Here is a 24,851-nt window from a genome sequence, read left to right as displayed (position 1 = left end):
TTTTTATTGGGCAGAGGGGAGGGTAGTGTGTTTTTATTGGGCACAGAGGAGGGTAGTGTGTTTTTATTGGGCAGAGGGGAGGGTAGTGTGTTTTTATTGGGCAGAGGGGAGGGTAGTGTGTTTTTATTGGGGGGAGGGTAGTGTGTTTTTATTGGGCACAGAGGAGAGTAGTGTGTTTTTATTGGGCACAAAGGAGGGTAGTGTGTTTTTATTGGGCAGAAGGGAGGGTAGTGTGTTTTTATTGGGCAGAGGGGAGGGTAGTGTGTTTTTATTGGGCAGAGGGGAGGGTAGTGTGTTTTTATTGGGCAGAGGGGAGGGTAGTGTGTTTTTATTGGGCAGAGGAGAGGGTAGTGTGTTTTTATTGGGCAGAGGGGAGGGTAGTGTGTTTTTATTGGGCAGAGGGGAGGGTAGTGTGTTTTTATTGGGCACAGAGGAGGGTAGTGTGTTTTTATTGGGCAGAGGGGAGGGTAGTGTGTTTTTATTGGCCACAGAGCAGGGTATTGTGTTTTTATTGGGCAGAGGGGAGGGTAGAGTGTTTTCATTGGCCACAGAGGAGGGTAGTGTGTTTTTATTGGCCACAGAGGAGAGTAGTGAGTTTTTTCCCTGATTTACATTCACCATTTTGTAGGTTTTACTATATAATGTCTTCCATATAGCCATGTTTCCTCATCTGCTTGCATGCACCTCTCCTATATCAAGGTGTTTTGGTACTTCCCTTATGCACTATGCCTTTCTACACTCTTACTAAACCATAGGTCAATGTCGTCTAACAGTCAACTGTCTAACCTGCCCTCTATTCATAGTGACTATAGTAGTAGATGAATCATATATAGTCTACCACTCAGCTGTCTAACCTGCCCTCTATTCATAGTGACTACAGTAGTAGATGAATCATATATAGTCTACCACTCAGCTGTCTAACCTGCCCTCTATTCATAGTGACTATAGTAGTAGATGAATCATATATAGTCTACCACTCAGCTGTCTAACCTGCCCTCTATTCATAGTGACTATAGTAGTAGATGAATCATATATAGTCTACCACTCAGCTGTCTAACCTGCCCTCTATTCATAGTGACTATAGTAGTAGATGAATCATATATAGTCTACCACTCAGCTGTCTAACCTGCCCTCTATTCATAGTGACTACAGTAGTAGATGAATCATATATAGTCTACCACTCAGCTGTCTAACCTGCCCTCTATTCATAGTGACTATAGTAGTAGATGAATCATGTTCAATATAAATCCACTCGATAGAAGAGTAGCTGAGAGGCATCATTACTTCATGAAAGAACAGTGAAGACATGAAAGATGCAGCTCAAAAAGCTCCCCTATTGATCTTGTTAAGGGACAATACGGTTATCCTACCTAGATTACTGGACCCTACTACACCATAATACAATGAAAAGTTGCATCACTGTTTTCAATTGAGTACAGTTCTACTCTAGGCTGTAAACTGCAGTGAAAATGCCATTTGAATAATGCCGCAAAAGCTGTGTTATTTGAATGTTTCATTCCATGGATCAGTTATGGGTCTACTCTGGACAGATTCTAGAAAAGGCACAGTAGCAGGCCAGTCTGGCTGGATTTTTACTTCTGATGCTGATCATCATTCTCCTAAGTCTTCTTCACGTAGGCCTGTGCTCCCAGCAGGCCCAGTTATTCAGGGAAACTGAACACGCGTTCGGCCTCCTTTCTCATCTATTTCTAGACCTAGAAGCTAACGCCTAAATATAGTGGCAATGTTTCCGTCTGAAAACGCTACTTCAAAAGTCTCCTGTAGGCTACCTGCTCACATCCATCCACTCCACTATACACCCAGTGTACAAAACATTAGGAACACCTTCCTAGTATTGGGTTGCACCCAAGTTTGCCCTCAGAACAGACTCAATTCGTAGGGGAATGGACTCTACAAGGTGTCCAAAGCGTTCGACAGGGATGCTGACCCATGTTGACTCCAATGCTTCCCGCAGTTGTGTCAAGTTGGCTGGATGTCCTTTGGATGGTCGACCATTCTTGATACACACAGGAAACCGTTGATTGTGAAAACCCAGAAGCATTGCAGTTCTTGACACACAAACTGGTGCGCCTGGCACCTACTACCATACCCTATTCAAAGGCACTTAAATATATTTTGTCTTGCCCATTGACCCTCTGAATGGAACACATACACAATCCATGTCTCAATTGTCTCATGGCTTAAAACTCCTTCTTTAACCTGTCTCCTCCCCTTCATCTACTCTGATTGAAGTGGATTTAACAAGTGACATCAATAAGGGATCATAGCTTTCACCTGGATTCACCTGGTCAGTCTATATCATGGGAAGGGCAGTTCCTATTGTTTTGTACACTCAGTGTAGTTCCAGCATCTTAACTGTGCAACGGCCATTCATCAATGGAAAGAGACATCTGTTACAAAACAGCATAAAGTTGAATGACATTCGTAGATTGCGAGGCCAAGCCTTCGATACTGAGTAAGTCTACAAGGTAGCGGGGATGTATTCTCTGTCAGATAGACATTCTCTACTTGATTGTGGAGTTGAAAACACAATCCATGATGATAAACGCTCAGTCAGTAAGCAGTATGCATTTATGCATTTCATATTGGTTGTGTGTGGTGCATTGGCACAGAAACCTGTTGGTGGAAAACACAGGAGGTTGGTGGCACCTTAATTGTGGAGGATGGGCTTACGGTAATGGCTGGAGCAGAATTAGTGGGATGGTATCAAATGCATGATTTCCATGTGTTTGACAACATTCCATGTTCTCCGTTCCTGGCTATTGTTATGAGCCGTCCTCCCCTCAGCAGCCTCCACTGGTAGAAAATTCATTGCAAATATTTAATACAATTATAAGTATAGCATCAAACTGTTAGAAATCTGATTTCCCCTTAGCTGATCATTGTCTGCTGCCAGCTCTGATTGTAGCGTAATGAGACAAGCAGGGAGAGTGAGCTCGTCCTTGGTGGTCGACGAACCTTCAACCTTCTGGCCCATATCCCTGCGTGGCATCAACTGTACCACGAAACCCTAAACCTTCTGGCCCGTATCCCTGCGTGGCATCAACTGTACCACGAACCCTAAACCTTCTGGCCCGTATCCCTGCGTGGCATCAACTGTACCACGAACCCTAAACCTTCTGGCCCATATCCCTGCGTGGCATCAACTGTACCACAAACCCTAAACCTTCTGGCCCATAGCCCTGCGTGGCATCAACTGTACCACGAACCCTAAACCTTCTGGCCCGTATCCCTGCGTGGCATCAACTGTACCACGAAACCATGCTGAAGTAGCAAAGTGGATATCCACGGTTATAAACACAGGGTCGCTACAGGGATTGTTAATTCTGGTGGTAATAATATTGTATGAGGGAGGAGGGTGTGCACACTGTTTCACAGGACAAGGAGGAGGTCTGAGTCGACCCAGTAAATGTTGTGGCAACTAAACCTGTTTTTCTTTCCATCAGAAAGTTCCAGGAAAATTCAAAAAACTGTTTTTGGAACTGGAGATGTTGACAGTAAGTTCATTATGTTTTATTGTGTAGAGATCCTGTAATAATGAATGGGATTATACATGGAATTATGTGTTGTACGTTTAGTACTAGGAACATATTGGGTCATCTGGTCATTAAATAGGCTACATGTTTTCACTGTTGAGTTAATAAAAGCAGGAGGCTTTATTAATTAGCACTAGTTCTGGTCATCTTGGGACATAGTAACAGATGTTAAGGGGTTGTGAGGGCTTCTGTAGTGCACATGTTCGAGTCCCAAAAGGCACCCTATGCCTTACATAGTGCACTCCTTTTGACCTGATCCCTATGGGCCCTGGTCATAAGTATTCACTATATAGGGAAGATGTTGGCATTTGGGACGCAACAGACCACATTTCTCCCCAAAGACAAGCATCACACATCACATCTGTCTCAACATGTCTTCACAGGACCCCTCTCTCAACCACAAAGCCTACAGGGACGCTTTCAAGAAGACCAAGACGCCCAAGATCCCTTTCCTTCCTCTGCTACTGAAAGGTGCCTAGACTCAGAAAACACTGCATGTTACTGTCATCACTGCCTCCTGAACCCTGCAGTGATCTGTAATGTTACTGTCATCACTGCCTCCTGAACCCTGCAGTGGTCTGTAATCTTACTGTCATCACTGCCTCCTGAACCCTGCAGTGGTCTGTAATGTTACTGTCATCACTGCCTCCTGAACCCTGCAGTGGTCTGTAATGTTACTGTCATCACTGCCTCCTGAACCCTGCAGTGGTCTGTAATGTTACTGTCATCACTGCCTCCTGAACCCTGCAGTGGTCTGTAATGTTACTGTCATCACTGCCTCCTGAACCCTGCAGTGGTCTGTAATCTTACTGTCATCACTGCCTCCTGAACCCTGCAGTGGTCTGTAATGCAGACAGAAATATTGTGAGCTGAACTTAAATCAGGATCGACGAACTAGCACTCCATATTTGAACTCTGCTACATTGTTCCCTTTCTCTTAGACATCACTTTCATTCACGAGGGCAACAAAACATTTCTCGATAACCTGGTGAATTTTGAGAAGCTGGTAAGTCGCTCCAGTATGACGGAAGGGGTTGAACATGTCAGTGCACCCAGTGTTTCTTCAACTGTAGACAGTCTATAACGCAGAAACCAGGTCATCTAAAATATGTGATGGATGTGTATTTGATGTGTATGGTGTCCATCTCCTCTTGCAGCACATGATAGCCGACACGGTGCGTCTCATCAGACACTGTCAGGAGGATCACATGGGTGGGTGAAGTGTGTGTGTGTGTGTGTGTGTGGTCTTACTCTCACACAGTCTTAGATCAGCAATGACCATCAACTTTGATGAGCTATCCTTGAACCTCCATACTCATGTCATTACTGACACACAGTAGACAGGTCACAGTGTTGACTTTCTACAGTCAGCCACTATAACACAGTAAACAGGTCACAGTGTTGACTTTCTACAGTCATACACTATAACACAGTAGACAGGTCACAGTGTTGACTTTCTACAGTCAGCCACTATAACACAGTAGACAGGTCACAGTGTTGACTTTCTACAGTCAGCCACTATAACACAGTAAACAGGTCACAGTGTTGACTTTCTACAGTCATACACTATAACACAGTAGACAGGTCACAGTGTTGACTTTCTACAGTCAGCCACTATAACACAGTAGACAGGTCACAGTGTTGACTTTGTACAGTCATCCACTATAACACAGTAGACAGGTCACAGTGTTGACTTTCTACAGTCAGCCACTATAACACAGTAGACAGGTCACAGTGTTGACTTTCTACAGTCAGCCACTATAACACAGTAGACAGGTCACAGTGTTGATTTTTTCTACAGTCAGCCACTATAACACAGTAGACAGGTCACAGTGTTGACTTTCTACAGTCATCCACTATAACACAGTAGACAGGTCACAGTGTTGACTTTCTACAGTCATCCACTATAACACAGTAGACAGGTCACAGTGCTGACTTTCTACAGTCAGCCACTATAACACAGTAGACAGGTCACAGTGTTGACTTTCTACAGTCAGCCACTATAACACAGTAGACAGGTCACAGTGTTGACTTTCTACAGTCATCCACTATAACACAGTAGACAGGTCACAGTGTTGACTTTCTACAGTTGTTGTACAGTAAAGATGACTCAACTACAGCAGTCAGCAGAATAACAGTATCCAATTAGATCATCAGTTCATCAATAACAACATTATATGTTACTATAGTAAATTGATTGAGTCATTAATGCTGAGAACCCCCTACGCTACACAGCCACTCACAGTAATGAAGACTGTGTACCAACAACTATCTTCTGTCATGGATAATTCTCTGTGTGTGTGTGTGTGTGTGTGTGTGTGTATTTACTGTGTGGTTTACCTCCTAGGGAACGGGATGCCCCAGAAGAGCAGTCCGGAGGTGCAGGCCTATGTCGACTACCTTCACGTCATTGACAATCAGCAGACTCTGTTTGAACTGTCCCACAGACTGGAACCCCGTGTGTAGATAGACCACATACACTCTCTGAGCCTGCCTCCCTCCACCCCTCGAAGTCAGACCACCAAGGAGAAGGGTACCAACTAGTCTCTGGAAACACCTCTCAGGACTCATAGAGAGACATGGGTTGGCCAACTCTACAGAGCCCAGCTCTAACACACACACACACACACACACACACACACACACACACACACACACACACACACACACACACACACACACACACACACACACACACAGGATTCTATTAATCAGCTGCTCACACAGCAGGACTTGATGAGTTGAATTAGGTGGGTTAATGCAGGACTGGAACAAAAGCCAGAGGGATAGGGTTGGCCAGAGCCAACAGAGAGATGACTGTGTGGCGCTGGCCAACCACTAGATGGCGCCAAAAGGCATACTGGAATACTGAGCAACGATGGAGCAGAGGTAACCAAAGAGCTTCTCAGTTTAACAAATAGATCTGGACCCGTATTGATGAAAGGATCCCAGAGTAGGAGTGCTGATCTAGGATTTGTTTAGCCTTTTGGTTCATAATGAATGGACAGGGACCTAGATCAGCACTCCTACTCAGTGATGTCCTGGTAGATAAATAGGTGGATAAACTTGGATTGCTGGTCGCAGTGAAAAAAGTAATGCTTCCTATTCTTTCAATGCATTTTTCTGCAAAATGTGGGTACATTGTTGGGGCCCTCCCCCCAAAAAGGTGGGTACATTGTTGGGGCTCTCCCCCCAAAAAGGTGGTTACATTGTTGGGTCCCTCCCCCAAAAAGGTGGTTACATTGCTGGGGCCCTCCCCCCAAAAAGGCAGTTACATTGTTGGGTCCCTCCCCCAAAAAGGTGGGTACATTGCTGGGGCCCTCCCCCAAAAATGTGGGTACATTGCGTTTACCCTCCACTACACCAGTGATCCTACTCTGAGACTCTTCATGAATATGGACCCTGCTTCAGTCACTCTGTATTGATAGCTTCAGGTTGTTGTTATCTGCTTCCAAACAGGTGACCACTCCCTGATTATCTATCTACACACAATGAATGAAAGCATCAACCTTCTGGGGACTTGAACACCAGGACACTACACTTGACAGACCTCCAGTGCATGACCACCACACACTAGACTGCTGTTAAGCTAAATGGATTTAAACAACAATATTGAAAAGTGTGGTGTGTGTGTGTGTGTGTGTGTGTGTGTGTGTGTGTGTGTGTGTGTGTGTGTGTGTGTGTGTGTGTGTGTGTGTGTGTGTGTGTGTGTGTGTGTGTGTGTGTGTGTGTGTGTGTGTTGCATAAATGTCACTTCCAAATACTGAAAAAAAGATCATTCAAAATATTTCAGAGTAAAGTGTGAGGTAATAAACCATCCTCGACAGCAGAAGGGTGCTGTTACAGTTATAGATAATGTAATAAACCATCCTCAACAGTAGAAGGGTTATGTTACAGGTATAGATAATGTAATAAACCATTCTCAACAGCATAAGGGTTATCTTACAGTTATAGATCATGTAATAAACCATCCTCAACAGTAGAAGGGTTATGTTACAGCTATAGATAATGTAATAAACCATCCTCGACAGCAGAAGGGTTTTGTTACAGCTATAGATAATGTAATAAACCATCCTCAACAGTAGAAGGGTTATGTTACAGCTATAGATAATGTAATAAACCATCCTCAACAGTAGAAGGGTTATGTTATAGTTATAGATAATGTAATAAACCATCCTCAACAGTAGAAGGGTTTTGTTACAGTTATAGATCATGTAATAAACCATCCTCAACAGTAGAAGGGTTATGTTACAGTTATAGATAATGTAGTAAACCATTCTCAACAGTAGAAGGGTTTTGTTGCAGTTATAGATAATGTAATAACCCTTCTACTGTTGAGAATGGTTTACTACATTATCTATAACTGTAACATAACCCTTCTACTGTTGAGGATGGTTTATTACATTATCTATAACTGTAACAAAACCCTTCTACTGTTGAGAATGGTTTATGTTACAGCTATAGATAATGTAATAAACCATCCTCAACAGTAGTAGAATGGTTATGTCACAGTTACAGATCATGTAATAAACCATCCTCAACAGTAGAAGGGTTCAATTACAGTTACAGATCATGTAATAAACCATCCTCAACAGTAGTAGAAGGGTTATGGTCACAGTTATGGACTTAGCTGGTGGACTTAGATGTTTGGTCTTAGCTGTGGACACTCAGAGACGTATCTTGAGGCATCAGATCCTTTGCCTGTCATGTCTCTGTATCTGCACTATGAAGAAACAGCAATACACCAAGTCGACACTTTTGCCTTTGAACATTCTTGTCCAGTTAAAACGCCTTTGCCTTCTTCTTTCAGTGGCAGTATTAGTTAATCTTATAGAAACGGCTAATAAACTGTACATGTCTATGAGCCATCCACCTGCAGGATGTTGTGTCCTGTTCTAGAGAATCCTCTTGGTGAATGTTTCAGTGGTTTAGAAAAGAGATCAGACCCTGATATAGAGGTTCTTCAGTAGCACCACCAGTTCTCCTGTTGTGGATTCCCCTGATGTGTAATGTGTGTATCACAGAGATGAAACACTTCTATATCTATGGTGTGTATAGTGTTTTGAGGCAGGTCATGTACTATAGATTCCATCTATATACTGTAGTATGTTGTGCGTTCCCTGGTTGGACATGGAGATTTGGAGAAGTATTTATTATTATGATAATAGACTTATTTATTTGCTCGTTGTGCACTACTTTTGACCAGGTAGTGTACTATGTAGGGAATAGGGTATCATTTGTGTCCTTTTTACCTGCCGTGGGGTTCCAATAGGTCAGGACCTGGTCTGCATGACGTGGTAAAGCCATGGATCGACCACCAAGTATAATATGCATGGAACAAAAAGCATTTCCTTGTGAAGTAGTGCTTTTCTACATGTCGCTACAACGCCCAAATCAGCATGTACTAACAAATATTATTTCAGAAAGGGAAACAAAAGCAATACCAAGTCACTGCTCTTCTCTCTCATCACTCTTTATGCTTTTCGTTTTTTACAGTCATTTTGAAATGTTAAATAATAAATGAAATGTTTTGTTGTATGAATACAGTGTGTTGAGTTTCTTTGGAAAGACGTGCGGATACAGAGGTAAACTCAGAGGAATGCAGAGGCACCGCAGAACTGAGACGAGTGAGATGTAAGACGTCGTTCTCACCGTCGTACAGCGTCTGCGCATGTGCAAAGGGTTCCTTCACGCCGAGTCATAATCTGAAACTACTATCTCATGGTCAAGCCATGAACACAGACGTTGACGTCAACACTTAACTCAACATTTTTTTAAAACAACTTTTTTTTGTTTCATGTTTCGTAACTAAAATACAACATGCTCTCTCAGAAATAATGCCTTAAAATTTCAGTCCTCATCCTCAAGGTTGCTCTTTCACCAAACAAAAATCTATCAAATATCACTATCTGCTCACTTTGCATGGAGCCTAGTACAACAACAAACAAGACCAGCTTTACTCCAGTTCCCTAAAAGCATCTGTGCCCCAGCCCGATGCCCTCATTGGCCTTAACCAGGTGCCCTGTGTGGCCTTTAACATGCCTCTCTATGACATTCCCCCTGCTGGGCCAGGCTGTACACCCTGCCATTTCCTCCCCAACATCCTGGGCACCCCCTCATTTTCCCGTCACATAATCACTGCCTAGCTGCCGCCGCCGCACGCTAATGGGGGGAAGAGAGGAGGCAGATGAAGACCTAGGCTGTGTCCCAAACGGCACCCTATTCTCTATATAGTGCACTACTTTTGGATTACTTCGGGTCCAAAGTAGTGCACTATGTAGGGAGGGAATAGGTTGCCAATTTGGGACACAGCCCTAGAGCGCGGAGGGAAGGCTTCACATCCCCGTGGAGGATACAACAAACCCACAGAATCAATCTTCCATCTGCTGGCTGTTCTGTTGTTGTAGCCTGACAGTGTAGAAGCCACTTTGGCTCCCAGGAAGGAATTAAGTGCAAGACAACAGCTATTTGCGTCGGAGTGCGTTGGGTGCTGGGTGAGAAGACAGAATCCTTCTATGTGGGACTCCAACTAAAGATTACCGTGGTGACGTTAATTGGTGAATGTGCTCATAGAAGTGTGTAATTTAATGAGTTTAACAACACAAAATGTGCGTCAGTCATATCCGTTTCACACAGGTGTCTGGTTTTAAAGGCCCAGTGCAGTCAATAACTAGATTTTACTTGTGATTTTGTATATATTTCCACACTGTGAGGTTGGAATAATACTGTGAAATTGGGAGAATTATGATAATTAACTTTTAGTGAAAGAGCTGTTTGAAAAGACCTCCTGAAATGTCAGCTTGTGTGGCTGGGTGGGTTTTTTGGACCACCTGGTGACATCACCATGCTGTATAAGTTAATAGACCAATAACAAAGAGTTTGTCCTCCTCTCTGCCAATAACAGGACATTTTCAGGTTACACATCCCTCCCATTAGGCTCCTCCAATTATGACCCTCTCTCAGACCACTCCCAGACAGTCCTAGCAAAATGATTGCTTGAGAAATTGCATTTTGCTAAGACAGTAAGAAGCAATTTTTGTTTATTTTTGACCATTTAAATAAGGTACATAAATGTTACCCAGAAATGATTTTGATATTGAGATACAAATGGCTGCAGTGGAGTACTAAGGAACAAGGCCAACAGACGCCGTAGTCTTTATCTGCAGCAGGCAACTGTCATCTCATCAGCTTGAGGCGTCTTTGTGATTTTACCACCACCTCCCACCTTCCCGAGCCACAACACCCCGTATACATCAGCAATGTCAAACAATAATATTGATCATCTTTAAACTGAACATTATGAAATGGTTAGTTATACAGGTATGTAGTTGATTATCATTATTGCATGGGCTACTAGTTTAATCTCTGTGGAGCTGCATGCTCTTTTCTATGTGAAGATAAAAAAATAAAAAATCCTCTCTGGGTGAGAATACGATCAGAACCTTGACTGTGAACCCTGGGTGATATTTCATCATAACACATACAGTAGAGCTCCAGAGAGATCCATCACCAACAGTGACATTATGCCTCCCGCCTGGGGGCTTTGGTGAACCTCAAAGGGCACACTATTCTCTATATAAGCCCCATATGGGCCCTGATCAAAATGAGTGCACTATATAGGGAATAGGGTGCCATTTGGGACACTGTCTATGACTCAATGACAGTACAATCAAACTACTGACCCCACGTTTAGAATATTTGGGTTATGGGTTGTTGTTGTTTGTTCATCTAGTTAATCTAGCTCATCATGAACGTCAACTTCACTTGCTACATTTCCCCTCCTCTCTGGATCACATGATCTTGTTGTTGTCTGCTCATTCTGTGTGTGGTTTAATTCAGTCCAGAGAGCTTGATAACCAGACTCTATAACACAGAGCACAGAGAAATCAAGGAGGGCTGGTCTAATCTGTAGCTGCTCTTCATAGAGAGGTATCAGTGGGATCTCTGTGAATAAGTTCCTCTACATCGCCGTGCCCTGAATGAATTACACCAGTCTGTTAGTATTCTGTCTCTGGTGTACTAAAAGGTCAATGTCAAACGCAGCTCATTTAGAAGTCAATAGGCGCCGTGCACACATCTCCTGGGAATGCCAGGCCTGGGACTCTGCTCCAGACGCTATTGTGTATCATTCAGTTAGCTGACCTTCCAATGAAATATGCTCTCCATACTGAATTACATGGTCCAAGTAGAGGCATAAGTTCCCGACAAATCCTGCTCCCTATTGGGTAGTAATTCAAACATATTCATGTACACCAACAAGTAAATATTGTCTTAAATTCCTCATTGTTCATATTGACATTTTCATTTACATTGGTGTAATACTGAAAGTGATTAAAAAATACATACAGAGAAAAGTATGTCAGTTATTACTTATATAACATATACATAAGTACTTTTTAAAATCCTAGCTTGTTATCACCAACATCACCAACAAACTATCAGGGTCCGAACACACCAAGAAAGTCGTGAAGAGGGCACGACAACGCGTTTTACCCCAGATGGCTCGTACCCCAACTAAACAAGGGCCAAGCTTCCTGCCATCCAGGATCTATATGCCAGGCAGTATCAGAGGAAGGCCCCAAAAAAATTCAAAGACTCCAAGCACCCATTTCATAGACTGCTCTCTCTGCTCCCGCACACCAAGCAGTACCGGAATGCCAAGTCTAGTTCCAAAAGACTCCTTAACAGTTTCTACCCCCAAGCTATAAGACTGCTGAACAATTCATCAAATGGCCACCCAGACTATTTGCATTGAGCCCCCCCACCCCCACCCCTTGATTTTACACTGCTTCTACTCACTGTTTATTATCTATGCATAGTCACTTTACCTTCACCTATATGTACAAATTACCTTCACTAACCTGTACATTGACTCGGTACCGGTATCCCCTGTATATAACCTCATAGTTATTTTATTGTCTTACTTTTTTTTATTACTTTAGTTGTTTAGTAAATATTTTCTTAACTCTATTTTCTTAAAACTGCATTGTTGGTTAAGGGCTTGTAAGTAAGCATTTCACGGTAAGGTCTACAGTTGTTGTATTCAGCATTTCACGGTAAGGTCTACAGTTGTTGTATTCAGCATTTCACGGTAAGGTCTACAGTTGTTGTATTCAGCATTTCACGGTAAGGTCTACAGTTGTTGTATTCAGCATTTGACGGTAAGGTCTACAGTTGTTGTATTCAGCATTTCACGGTAAGGTCTACAGTTGTTGTATTCAGCATTTCACGGTAAGGTCTACAGTTGTTGTATTCAGCATTTCACGGTAAGGTCTACAGTTGTTGTATTCAGCATTTCACGGTAAGGTCTACAGTTGTTGTATTCAGCATTTCACGGTAAGGTCTACAGTTGTTGTATTCAGCATTTCACGGTAAGGTCTACAGTTGTTGTATTCAGCATTTCACGGTAAGGTCTACAGTTGTTGTATTCAGCATTTCACGGTAAGGTCTACAGTTGTTGTATTCAGCATTTGACAGTAAGGTCTACAGCTGTTGTATTCAGCATTTCACGGTAAGGTCTACAGTTGTTGTATTCAGCATTTCACGGTAAGGTCTACAGTTGTTGTATTCAGCATTTCACGGTAAGGTCTACAGCTGTTGTATTCAGTGCATGTGACACATACAATTTGTTTGATTTGTAGGTTATAAAAGCTACAAAAATAGAAATAGTTTCTTGTTCTACTAGGTATGATTCAAGAGACACACCATAATACCTCCCTACATGACACAGCATGGAACACTATGCTGCTCTATCAATCAATCACTTGTCCTTGTGCTGTGTCAGTGGTTAGATCAGTGTTTCCCCTAGATTATTTTCCACATGGCGCGAACCTCAACTAAACAATGGCAGGGGAAGTATATGACATACTTTATCAACAGCAGACTTGCAGGATGCCTGATAAATTGAAATAAGTTTGCCGTTATGGAGTTACTGCTGTCTGTTTAGAAAGAAATGTAATAATTCAGAATAGCCAACTACAGTGGGGCAAAAAAGTATTTAGTCAGCCACCAATTGTGCAAGTTCTCCCACTTAAAAAGATGAGAGAGACCTGTAATTTTCATCATAGGTACACTTCAACTATGAGAGACAAAATGAGAATAAAAATCCAGAAAATCACATTGTAGGATTTTTTATGAATTTATTTGCAAATTATGGTGGAAAATAAGTATTTGGTCACCTACAAACAAGCAAGATTTCTGGCTCTCACAGACCTGTAACGTCTTCTTTAAGAGGCTCCTCTGTCCTCCACTCGTTACCTGTATTAATGGCACCTGTTTGAACTTGTTATCAGTATAAAAGACACCTGTCCACAACCTCAAACAGTAACACTCCAAACTCCACTATGGCCAAGACCAAAGGACACCAGAAACAAAATTGTAGACCTGCACCAGGCTGGGAAGACTGAATCTGCAATAGGTAAACAGTTTTTAATCCTAGTAGAACGTCCCTGTCTTAGGTCAGCTGGGATCACCACCTTATTTTAAGAATGTGAAATATCAGAATAATAGTAGAGAGAATTATTTATTTCAGCTTTTATTTCTTTCATCACATTCACAATGGGTCAGAAGTTTACATACACTCAATTAGTATTTGGTAGCATTGCCTTTAAATTGTTTAACTTGGGTCAAACGTTTCGGGTAGCCTTCCACAAGCTTCCCACAATAAGTTGGGTGAATTTTGGCCCATTCCTCTTGACAGAGCTGGTGTAACTGAGTCAGGTTTGTAGGCCTCCTTGCTCGCACACACTTTTTCAGTTCTGCCAACATGTTTTTTTTAACCCCCTTTTCTCCCCAATTGCGTGGTATCCAATTGTTAGTAGTTACTATCTTGTCTCATCGCTACAACTCCCGTACGGGCTCGGGAGAGACGAAGGTCGAGAGACATGCGTCCTCCGAAACACAACCCAACCAAGCCGCACTGCTTCTTAACACAGCGCGCATCCAACCCGGAAGCCAGCCGCACCAGTGTGTCGGAGGAAACACTGTGCACCTGGCGACCTGGTTAGCGTGCACTGCCTACGGCCCGCAACAGGAGCCGCTAGTGCGCGATGAGACAAGGATATCCCTACCGGCCAAACCCTCCCTAACCCGGACGATGCTAGGCCAATTGTGCGTCGCCCCCACGGACCTCCCGGTCGTGGCCGGCTGCGACAGAGTCTGGGCGCGAACCCAGAGTCTCTGGTGGCACAGCTAGCACTGCGATGCAGTGCTGCCAACAAATTTCCGATGGGATTGAGGTCAGGGCTTTGTGATGACCACTCCAATACCTTGACTTTGTTGTCCTGAAGCCATTTTGCCACAACTTTGGAAGTATGTTTGTGGTCATTGTCCATTTGGAAGACCCATTTGTGACCAACTTCTTGACTGATGTCTTGAGATGTTGCTTCAAAATATCCACATAATTTTTCTACCTCATGATGCCATGTAATTTGTGAAGTGCACCAGTCCCTCCTGCAGCAAAGCACCCCCACAACATGATGCTGCCACCTCCGTGCTTCATGGTTGGGATGGTGTTCTTCGACTTGCAAGCCTCCCCCTTTTTCCTCCAAACATAACAATGGTCAGTTCTATTTTTGTTTCATCAGACCAGAGGACATTTCTCCAAAAAGTATGATCTTTGTCCCCATGTTGCAAACCGTAGTCTGGCTTTTTTTATTGCGGTTTTGAAGCAGTGGCTTCTTCCTTGCTGAGCGGCCTTTCAGGTTATGTCAATATAGGACTCGTTTTACTGTGGATATAGATACTTTTGTACCTGTTTCCTACAGCATCTTCACAAGGTCCTTTGCTGTTGCTCTGGATTGATTTGAACTTTTTGCACCAAAGTACGTTCATCTCTAAGAGACAGAATGCATCTCCTTCCTGAGCGGTATGATGGCTGCGTGGTCCCATGGTGTTTATACCTGCGTACTATTGTTTGTACAGATGAGAGTGGTACCTTCAGGCATTTGGAAATTTCTCCCAAGGATGAACCAGACCTGTGGAGGTCTACAAATTCTTTTTTTCTGAGGTCTTGACTGATTTCTTTAGATTTTCCAATGATGTCAAGCAAAGAGGCACTGAGTTTGAAGGTAGGCCTTGAAATACATCCACAGGTACACCTCCAATTGACTCAAATGATGTCAATTCGCCTATCAGAAGCTTCTAAAGCCATGACATAATTTTCTGGAATTTTCCAAGCTGTTTAAAGGAACAGTCAACTTACTGTATGTAAACTTCCGACTTCCATTATCTTTGTACACACTTTCTATTTGGTTTTTCATCATTTCGTCAATTTACACTGAAAGTGTTTATTTCATACCGAAAATGTGTGAAAAAAATAAATCCTCCCGTGACCAACTTGGACTCCCGACTCTTAGTTTGGGAACCACTGTATTATAAAACGGGTAGTATAATAAACTCACTGTAAAAGTGTTTTCACAAAAATTATGTGTCATTAAAGATGAAGATGATTTGCTTCAATTTTTTTTACATCTTTTACACACACCAAAAAATGTATAAGGTTGAAAATAAGCAAACTGAATTTTTTCCAAACAGAGCAGAATTGAGTCAACTAACTTTTTTCTGGAGGTATTCAGAAGTACTATCAATGAGGTAACCTCAGTTGTCTTGGAGGCAGGATCATGGAACATCCTTTTCAGGAAGTGTTTTTCAAGACAATAGAGTTTAGCATGTTTTGTGTTCATCCACAGCTGTAGGGTCATTTATATCCTGGAGTCTCCGTCAGGACGAAGGCCTGCACAGAACCTCAAGGTCAACACACACACACACACACGAGGAAGGCCTACACCACACAGAACCTCAAGGTCAACACACACACACACACACACACACACACATACACGAGGAAGGCCTACACCACACAGAACCTCAAGGTAAACACACACACACCCCGAGGAAGGACTACACCACATAGAACCTCAAGGTAAACCTACACACACACCCGAGGAAGGCCTACACCACACAGAACCTCAAGGTAAACACACACACACCCCGAGGAAGGACTACACCACACAGAACCTCAAGGTAAACACAGAAGGTCTTCTTGGTATGAGAGGTCATCATGATTAACACAGTCATTAATAATGGATGTAAAGCCTGACAGAATTTATCGTAGATTATTTAGGCTTGATAAGTTATTGCAATGAATATGTGAATAGATATCACGCGGCAGAGCAGGATTTCAACACCAAGAGACATATATCTGTCAATAGAAAAACTTCCTGTAGTATAATAAATATCTTTATCCCAGCCAATCACAGTCCGCCATATTGTGCGGTGAACCGCACCACAGGAGAATAATAATGCAAAACGTCTGTGATTCATTAAGAGAGATCAATGTTTCTTTTAGACACAGTTCTCTAGGATCAATACCCCTCTGGCTGCTAGCAGTTGTATTGATCTCATCTAGTCCTGTTCTCTCTCTCTCTCTCTCTCTCTCCTCCCACAGGAATCATTGTCAGATGCTATTAAGGAGCCCTGTAAAATATTTAAATATCTCATTGGTGAGGCCTTATCCCTTTAATCATCTGTTTAAAGATCACATCTGCCTGTCAAACGGCTCCCTAATTCACTATGTAGTGCACTACTTTTGACCAGGACCTATAGCGCACTACATAGCAAATAGGTTGCAATTTGGGACCCAAAACAGAGTCCTCTCTCTCTCTCTCTTTCTGCAGCGTCATGGTGATGAGCCACTTCATTGATCTTGGACACCTCCAAATTCTTCAATGAGCACCATCGTGTTGAATGTGTATTTTCAGATTACACCTCAACTTTCACTGCTTGAAGATAGTTAGAGAATCAGCTTCCAAGAAAGTGTTTCCACTGTCTATCTGGGTTGTGTTTATTGTGGCACACGAGGGAACACCTCTTTCCCTTTCATTACGCCTTTTTTTCTGTTGGCTTCCTGGTGAACACACTCCTAGGCTCTACAGTGTAGGTGGACTTGGCTGAGGACTGGAGTAAAAAAAACAGAACAACCAGCTCTGCTTACTGTGTTCTGTTTCAACTGACACTGACTGTTACTGTGTTCTCTACTGACCCTGACTGTTACTGTGTTCTCTACTGACCCTGACTGTTACTGTGTTCTCTACTGACCCTGAATGTTACTGTGTTCTCTACTGACACTGACTGTTACTGTGTTCTCTACTGACCCTGACTCTTACTGTGTTCTGTTTCAACTGACACTGACTGTTACTGTGTTCTCTACTGACCCTGACTGTTACTGTGTTCTCTACTGACACTGACTCTTACTGTGTTCTGTTTCAACTGACCCTGACTGTTACTGTGTTCTCTACTGACCCTGACTGTTACTGTGTTCTCTACTGACCCTGACTGTTACTGTGTTCTGTTTCAACTGACCCTGACTGTTACTGTGTTCTCTACTGACCCTGAATGTTACTGTGTTCTCTACTGACCCTGACTCTTACTGTGTTCTGTTTCAACTGACACTGACTGTTACTGTGTTCTCTACTGACCCTGACTGTTACTGTGTTCTCTACTGACCCTGACTGTTACTGTGTTCTCTACTGAACCTGAATGTTACTGTGTTCTCTACTGACACTGACTGTTACTGTGTTCTCTACTGACCCTGATATTTACTGTGTTCTCTACTGACCCTGACTGTTACTGTGTTCTCTACTGACCCTGACTGCTACTGTGTTCTCTACTGACCCTGACTGTTACTGTGTTCTCTACTGACCCTGACTGTTACTGTGTTCTCTACTGACCCTGAATGTTACTGTGTTCTCTACTGACACTGACTGTTACTGTGTTCTCTACTGACCCTGATATTTACTGTGTTCTCTACTGACCCTGACTGTTACTGTGTTCTCTACTGACCCTGACTGCTACTGTGTTCTCTACTGACCCTGACTGCTACTGTGTTCTCTACTGACCCTGACTGTTACTGTGTTCTCTACTGACCCTGACTGTTACTGTGTTCTCTACTGACACTGGCTTTTACTGTGTTCTCTACTGACACTGGCTGTTACTGTGTTCTCTACTGACCCTGATATTTACTGTGTTCTCTACTGACCCTGACTGTTACTGTGTTCTCTACTGACCCTGATATTTACTGTGTTCTCTACTGACACTGGCTGTTACTGTGTTCTCTACTGACCCTGATATTTACTGTGTTCTCTACTGACCCTGACTGTTACTGTGTTCTCTACTGACCCTGACTGTTACTGTGTTCTCTACTGACCCTGACTGTTACTGTGTTCTCTACTGACCCTGACTGTTACTGTGTTCTCTACTGACCCTGACTGTTACTGTGTTCTCTACTGACACTGGCTTTTACTGTGTTCTCTACTGACACTGGCTGTTACTGTGTTCTCTACTGACCCTGACTGTTACTGTGTTCTCTACTGACCCTGACTGTTACTGTGTTCTCTACTGACCCTGCAAGTAACTGGGAATTACAGTTATCAATCAATCCCTCCCTCTCCTGTCTCGTTGGTGGTGTTGACTGTGAGTCTGTTTCCCCAGGTGAGGTCTCTGACCTGTTCAGTGTGAAGGAGGTGGATGGTATTGTAGCAGGGGGAGGACCGAGGTCCAGGGGCTGGGCCTGCTGGACACCAGAGACGACTGCTGGAGGTTTTTCATCGACCAAGTCCGACTCAAACTCAAGGTCCAGTTCAGTAAGACACTTGACTCTTTCTAACCTGTAGGTAGTCTGCTTCCTGTAAATTCCCCTCAGAATCTAGAGGGAGACAGTCAGTTAAGACACGGCTCCTTGAATTGTACCCTGTTGAATGGTTGTTATGGTTAGATGCCTTGCCAGAGCGACAGAGACACAGGGGGCTAAAGGAGAGGAAAGAAAGAGTCAGACAGTGCACGTGTTCCAGGTCCAGCTAATCCATCCATGGACCCCGACAGGCCTCTACTGGGGTGTCCTGTCTGTTAGATCCAAACTCAGGTTGTGGCTCACTGCACATGTCAGACATGCCCCACAACGGACTGAAAGAGAAGGAGAGAGCGAGAGATGGAAAGAGAGGGAGGGGGGGAGAGAAAGAGAGGAAGGATGGAAGGAAGGAATGTGAGTGAGAGGGAAAGAGAGAGGGAGGTAGAATGGACAGGCTGCCAGTTTGTCTCACTCTATTAAAAGAGGATGTTTCCTATTTGGTTGCATCTGCCATGTCAGTGGTCTATGACTGCGTGTGTGTTGTCATACAGTATGTGCATTTGGGCATACATCCTTTTATGTCTGTGTTGGGCAATGTGCACATATGTGTCTGTGTGTTTACCATGTCTGCCAAAAGTGTCTGGTGGTTAGCCACCCAGAGCCCCGTCTCTCCCAGGGCCTGTATGTTCATGGCTTTGTGGAGTACAGGGTGCTGTTTGGGACGCAACCGCAATGAACATAGTAGGACCATATGGGCCTCCCTATGGGGCCTGGTCAAAAGTAGTGCACTAAATAGGGAATAGGGTGCCTGCCATGTGTCCATGTCTGTCTGAACCTCACTTCCTTCTTCCTGCCATGCGGATGGTGTCTCTCTCTAGCTGGTTCTGTGTCTGTCTCCTGTGGGCAGTGCCCTGTGTCTCAGGGCCCGTCTCTTCCCTGCCCTGGTCCACTGCACCACCATGGACTGGTTCCACCGCTGGCCCCCTGAGGCCCTGCAGTCTGTCAGCCTCAGGTTCATCCAGGAGACTGAGGACATTGAGGTGAGGCCTGGTAGCTACTAGACAGCTTCATTAAATGTACCGGACACTTTCAACAAGGTACTGTAGTCTTCTTTACCAGGCCTGAGCTCAGTCTGTAGTCTTCTTTACCAGGCCTGGGTTCAGCCTGTAGTCTTCTTTACCAGGCCTGAGCTCAGTCTGTAGTCTTCTTTACCAGGCCTGAGCTCAGTCTGTAGTCTTCTTTACCAGGCCTGAGCTCAGTCTGTAGTCTTCTTTACCAGGCCTGGGTTCAGTCTGTAGTCTTCTTTACCAGGCCTGAGCTCAGTCTGTAGTCTTCTTTACCAGGCCTGAGCTCAGTCTGTAGTCTTCTTTACCAGGCCTGGGTTCAGTCTGTAGTCTTCTTTACCAGGCCTGAGCTCAGTCTGTAGTCTTCTTTACCAGGCCTGAGCTCAGTCTGTAGTCTTCTTTACCAGGCCTGGGTTCAGTCTGTAGTCTTCTTTACCAGGCCTGGGTTCAGCCTGTAGTCTTCTTTACCTGGCCTGGGTTCAGCCTGTTTTCCATTTCTTTCAAATAATTTGAAACGGGTACAAAATTCATCATTCATTTTGAGTGATTTTCGAAACTATGTGAAATGTGTTTTACACAGCTCAGATCTGTTCCAGTAGATGAATGACACCACAAGGCCGTGTAGTTGTACTGATGTGATGGTGTTTTACACAGCTCAGGTCTGTTCCAGTAGATGAATGACACCACAAGGCCGTGTAGTTGTACTGATGTGATGGTGTTTTACACAGCTCAGGTCTGTTCCAGTAGATGAATGACACCACAAGGCCGTGTAGTTGTACTGATGTGATGGTGTTTTACACAGCTCAGGTCTGTTCCAGTAGATGAATGACACCACAAGGCCGTGTAGTTGTACTGATGTGATGGTGTTTTACACAGCTCAGGTCTGTTCCAGTAGATGAATGACACCACAAGGCCGTGTAGTTGTACTGATGTGATGGTGTATTACACAGCTCAGATCTGTTCCAGTAGATGAATGACACCACAAGGCCGTGTAGTTGTACTGATGTGATGGTGTTTTACACAGCTCAGGTCTGTTCCAGTAGATGAATGACACCACAAGGCCGTGTAGTTGTACTGATGTGATGGTGTATTACACAGCTCAGATCTGTTCCAGTAGATGAATGACACCACAAGGCTGTGTAGTTGTGCTGATGTGATGGTGTATTACACAGCTCAGGTCTGTTCCAGGAGATGAATGACACCACAAGGCCATGTAGTTGTACTGATGTGATGGTGTTTTACACAGCTCAGGTCTGTTCCAGTAGATGAATGACACCACAAGGCCGTGTAGTTGTACTGATGTGATGGTGTTTTACACAGCTCAGATCTGTTCCAGTAGATGAATGACACCACAAGGCTGTGTAGTTGTACTGATGTGATGGTGTTTTACACAGCTCAGGTCTGTTCCAGTAGATGAATGACACCACAAGGCCGTGTAGTTGTACTGATGTGATGGTGTTTTACACAGCTCAGGTCTGTTCCAGTAGATGAATGACACCACAAGGCCGTGTAGTTGTACTGATGTGATGGTGTATTACACAGCTCAGATCTGTTCCAGTAGATGAATGACACCACAAGGCTGTGTAGTTGTGCTGATGTGATGGTGTATTACACAGCTCAGGTCTGTTCCAGGAGATGAATGACACCACAAGGCCATGTAGTTGTACTGATGTGATGGTGTTTTACACAGCTCAGGTCTGTTCCAGTAGATGAATGACACCACAAGGCCGTGTAGTTGTACTGATGTGATGGTGTTTTACACAGCTCAGGTCTGTTCCAGTAGATGAATGACACCACAAGGCCGTGTAGTTGTACTGATGTGATGGTGTTTTACACAGCTCAGGTCTGTTCCAGTAGATGAATGACACCACAAGGCCGTGTAGTTGTACTGATGTGATGGTGTTTTACACAGCTCAGATCTTTTCCAGTAGATGAATGACACCACAAGGCCATGTAGTTGTACTGATGTGATGGTGTTTTACACAGCTCAGATCTGTTCCAGTAGATGAATGACACCACAAGGCCGTGTAGTTGTACTGATGTGATGGTGTTTTACACAGCTCAGATCTGTTCCAGTAGATGAATGACACCACAAGGCCGTGTAGTTGTACTGATGTGATGGTGTTTTACACAGCTCAGGTCTGTTCCAGTAGATGAATGACACCACAAGGCCGTGTAGTTGTACTGATGTGATGGTGTTTTACACAGCTCAGATCTGTTCCAGTAGATGAATGACACCACAAGGCCGTGTAGTTGTACTGATGTGATGGTGTTTTACACAGCTCAGGTCTGTTCCAGTAGATGAATGACACCACAAGGCCGTGTAGTTGTACTGATGTGATGGTGTTTTACACAGCTCAGATCTGTTCCAGTAGATGAATGACACCACAAGGCCGTGTAGTTGTACTGATGTGATGGTGTTTTACACAGCTCAGATCTGTTCCAGTAGATGAATGACACCACAAGGCCGTGTAGTTGTACTGATGTGATGGTGTTTTACACAGCTCAGGTCTGTTCCAGTAGATGAATGACACCACAAGGCCGTGTAGTTGTACTGATGTGATGGTGTTTTACACAGCTCAGATCTGTTCCAGTAGATGAATGACACCACAAGGCCGTGTAGTTGTACTGATGTGATGGTGTTTTACACAGCTCAGATCTGTTCCAGTAGATGAATGACACCACAAGGCCGTGTAGTTGTACTGATGTGATGGTGTTTTACACAGCTCAGGTCTGTTCCAGTAGATGAATGACACCACAAGGCCGTGTAGTTGTACTGATGTGATGGTGTTTTACACAGCTCAGGTCTGTTCCAGTAGATGAATGACACCACAAGGCCGTGTAGTTGTACTGATGTAATGGTGTATTACACAGCTCAGGTCTGTTCCAGTAGATGAATGACACCACAAGGCCGTGTAGTTGTACTGATGTGATGGTGTTTTTGATCTGGATTTTTTCTCTGTGGTCTATGTTCAAATCAAATCAAATCAAATGACATTTTCTCACATGCGTGGAATACAACTGGTGTAAACTTTACCGTGAACTGCTTTCTTACGAGCCCATCCCAACGACGCAGAATATTAAAATAGTAAGGAGATTAATGAAATAAAATACACAAGGAAGGAGCTACATACAGTAGAGTCAGGTTGACAACAGCATTCTGCTATACAGTACAGTCAGGTTGACAACAGCATTCTGCTATACAGGTTAGACGTAGTTGTTGTAATTACTGTCCTAGATTAGAACAACAGTTTACACTGTGCTGTAGTGTGTTTTGGCCATGTCCTTCCTAATGACACTCGTAAAGGGTTTAAGACTTAGTCAGTTAGACTTTTAATGAACATCTTGTAATTACAGCAGTGCAGCTGTATTAACTTTACCATAGATCCCTCATCATTACTTCTCCACTGAGACTCACTGAGCTACTGACAAATGGCTGCTCGCATGGCAGATGACTGCTGTGTGTGTGTGTGTGTGTGTGTGTGTGTGTGTGTGCAAAGTAGACGTATCATTGTTTTCCCTCATGGCAGTGGAACGATCATTACCCAGGATCATTTATGTTAATGAGAGCAGAGTGATTAATACGGTAACGACGACCCTCTCAGGAGGCACAGCTGTCACCGCACTAACAAGAAGGGCCTTCACATGCTGATGCTGTGGGGAGCTGTGGGAGAAGACTATAGGAGTGTATGTATGTGTGAATGTGTCTCTCTGTGTGTGTGTGTGTGTGTGTGTGTGTGTGTGTGTGTGTGTGTGTGTGTGTGTGTGTGTGTGTGTGTGTGTGTGTGTCTCTCTGTGTGTGTGTGTGTGTGTGTGTGTGTGTGTGTGTGTGTGTGTGTGTGTGTGTGTGTGTGTGTGTGTGTGTGTGTGTGTGTGTCTCTCTGTGTGTGTGTGTGTGCACGTGGCAATGGTACTGACCCTTTTCTCCAGTACAATGTGTTACTCCAAAGCTGTATGATCAGAATGACCCACTTCCAACAGTTGAACACAGGGTCACTGGCCTCAACTCCAAGCACTTGAGTCTGGCAGCGCTGAAAACATCCATCAAAGGAAAATATGGAAATATGTCTGCCTTGTATGAGAAGTTGAAACCTGAAATCAAATAATTATTTGTGAGAAATTACATATAAAGTGATAAATATTTAAACATGTTTGTCTTGTTAAAGAAGTAGCAAAACACAATTAAATAAATGTTAAATTATATGGAGTTTAAAAAATGCACAAGCCACAGTTAATGGATGAACTAGGAAATCAATGAGAACTTTGTTGCTCCGCGTCTCAACTGAACATGCAACACTTTGTCAAAAGGCATTATGTCAGATCTTAATTACTAATGATTTTCCCCACTGGTTCCTGGATCATGTACAACGGCCTTTTGTGAGTGATGTTCAGGTTTTAGCCCTGTTCAATGTGCCACTTTGTTTTTGCATTAATTGATCACTAATGGCATGTGATTAATTGTGACATGGTGGTGCATTGAGCAGCACTATGATAAATACCCAGTCAGTAGGGCTGTGCTGTAGCTTCTACACTGTGTGCAGTAGAGTACTGTGTGAAAGAAAGTTGAAGGACATGAGGGATAATGTAAACAGAGCCTCTGCGTTA

At 43.6% G+C, this 24,851-nt stretch overlaps 1 protein-coding gene across 2 annotated transcripts in view; it reads left to right on the top strand.

Moving 5' to 3' along the window:
* Positions 1–9,104, top strand: part of LOC118944776 (rap guanine nucleotide exchange factor 5-like) — a 60,748-nt gene extending 51,644 nt beyond the window's left edge. For both annotated transcript variants that reach the window (XM_036965688.1, XM_036965683.1), the window contains 5 exons: positions 3,468–3,518; positions 3,941–4,028; positions 4,499–4,563; positions 4,715–4,769; positions 5,905–9,104. In XM_036965688.1, coding sequence (XP_036821583.1) covers positions 3,468–3,518; positions 3,941–4,028; positions 4,499–4,563; positions 4,715–4,769; positions 5,905–6,023 — 378 coding nt within the window. In that variant the 3' untranslated portion in view covers positions 6,024–9,104. The remainder of the gene's footprint in view (positions 1–3,467; positions 3,519–3,940; positions 4,029–4,498; positions 4,564–4,714; positions 4,770–5,904) is intronic.
* Positions 9,105–24,851: the final 15,747 nt, after the last annotated feature.

Source organism: Oncorhynchus mykiss, chromosome 3, assembly GCF_013265735.2.
Source record: "Oncorhynchus mykiss isolate Arlee chromosome 3, USDA_OmykA_1.1, whole genome shotgun sequence".
Classification (NCBI taxonomy): Eukaryota; Metazoa; Chordata; class Actinopteri; order Salmoniformes; family Salmonidae; genus Oncorhynchus; species Oncorhynchus mykiss.
Note: the sequence above shows the minus strand (reverse complement) of the source record. Positions and strands in the feature narration are given on the sequence as shown.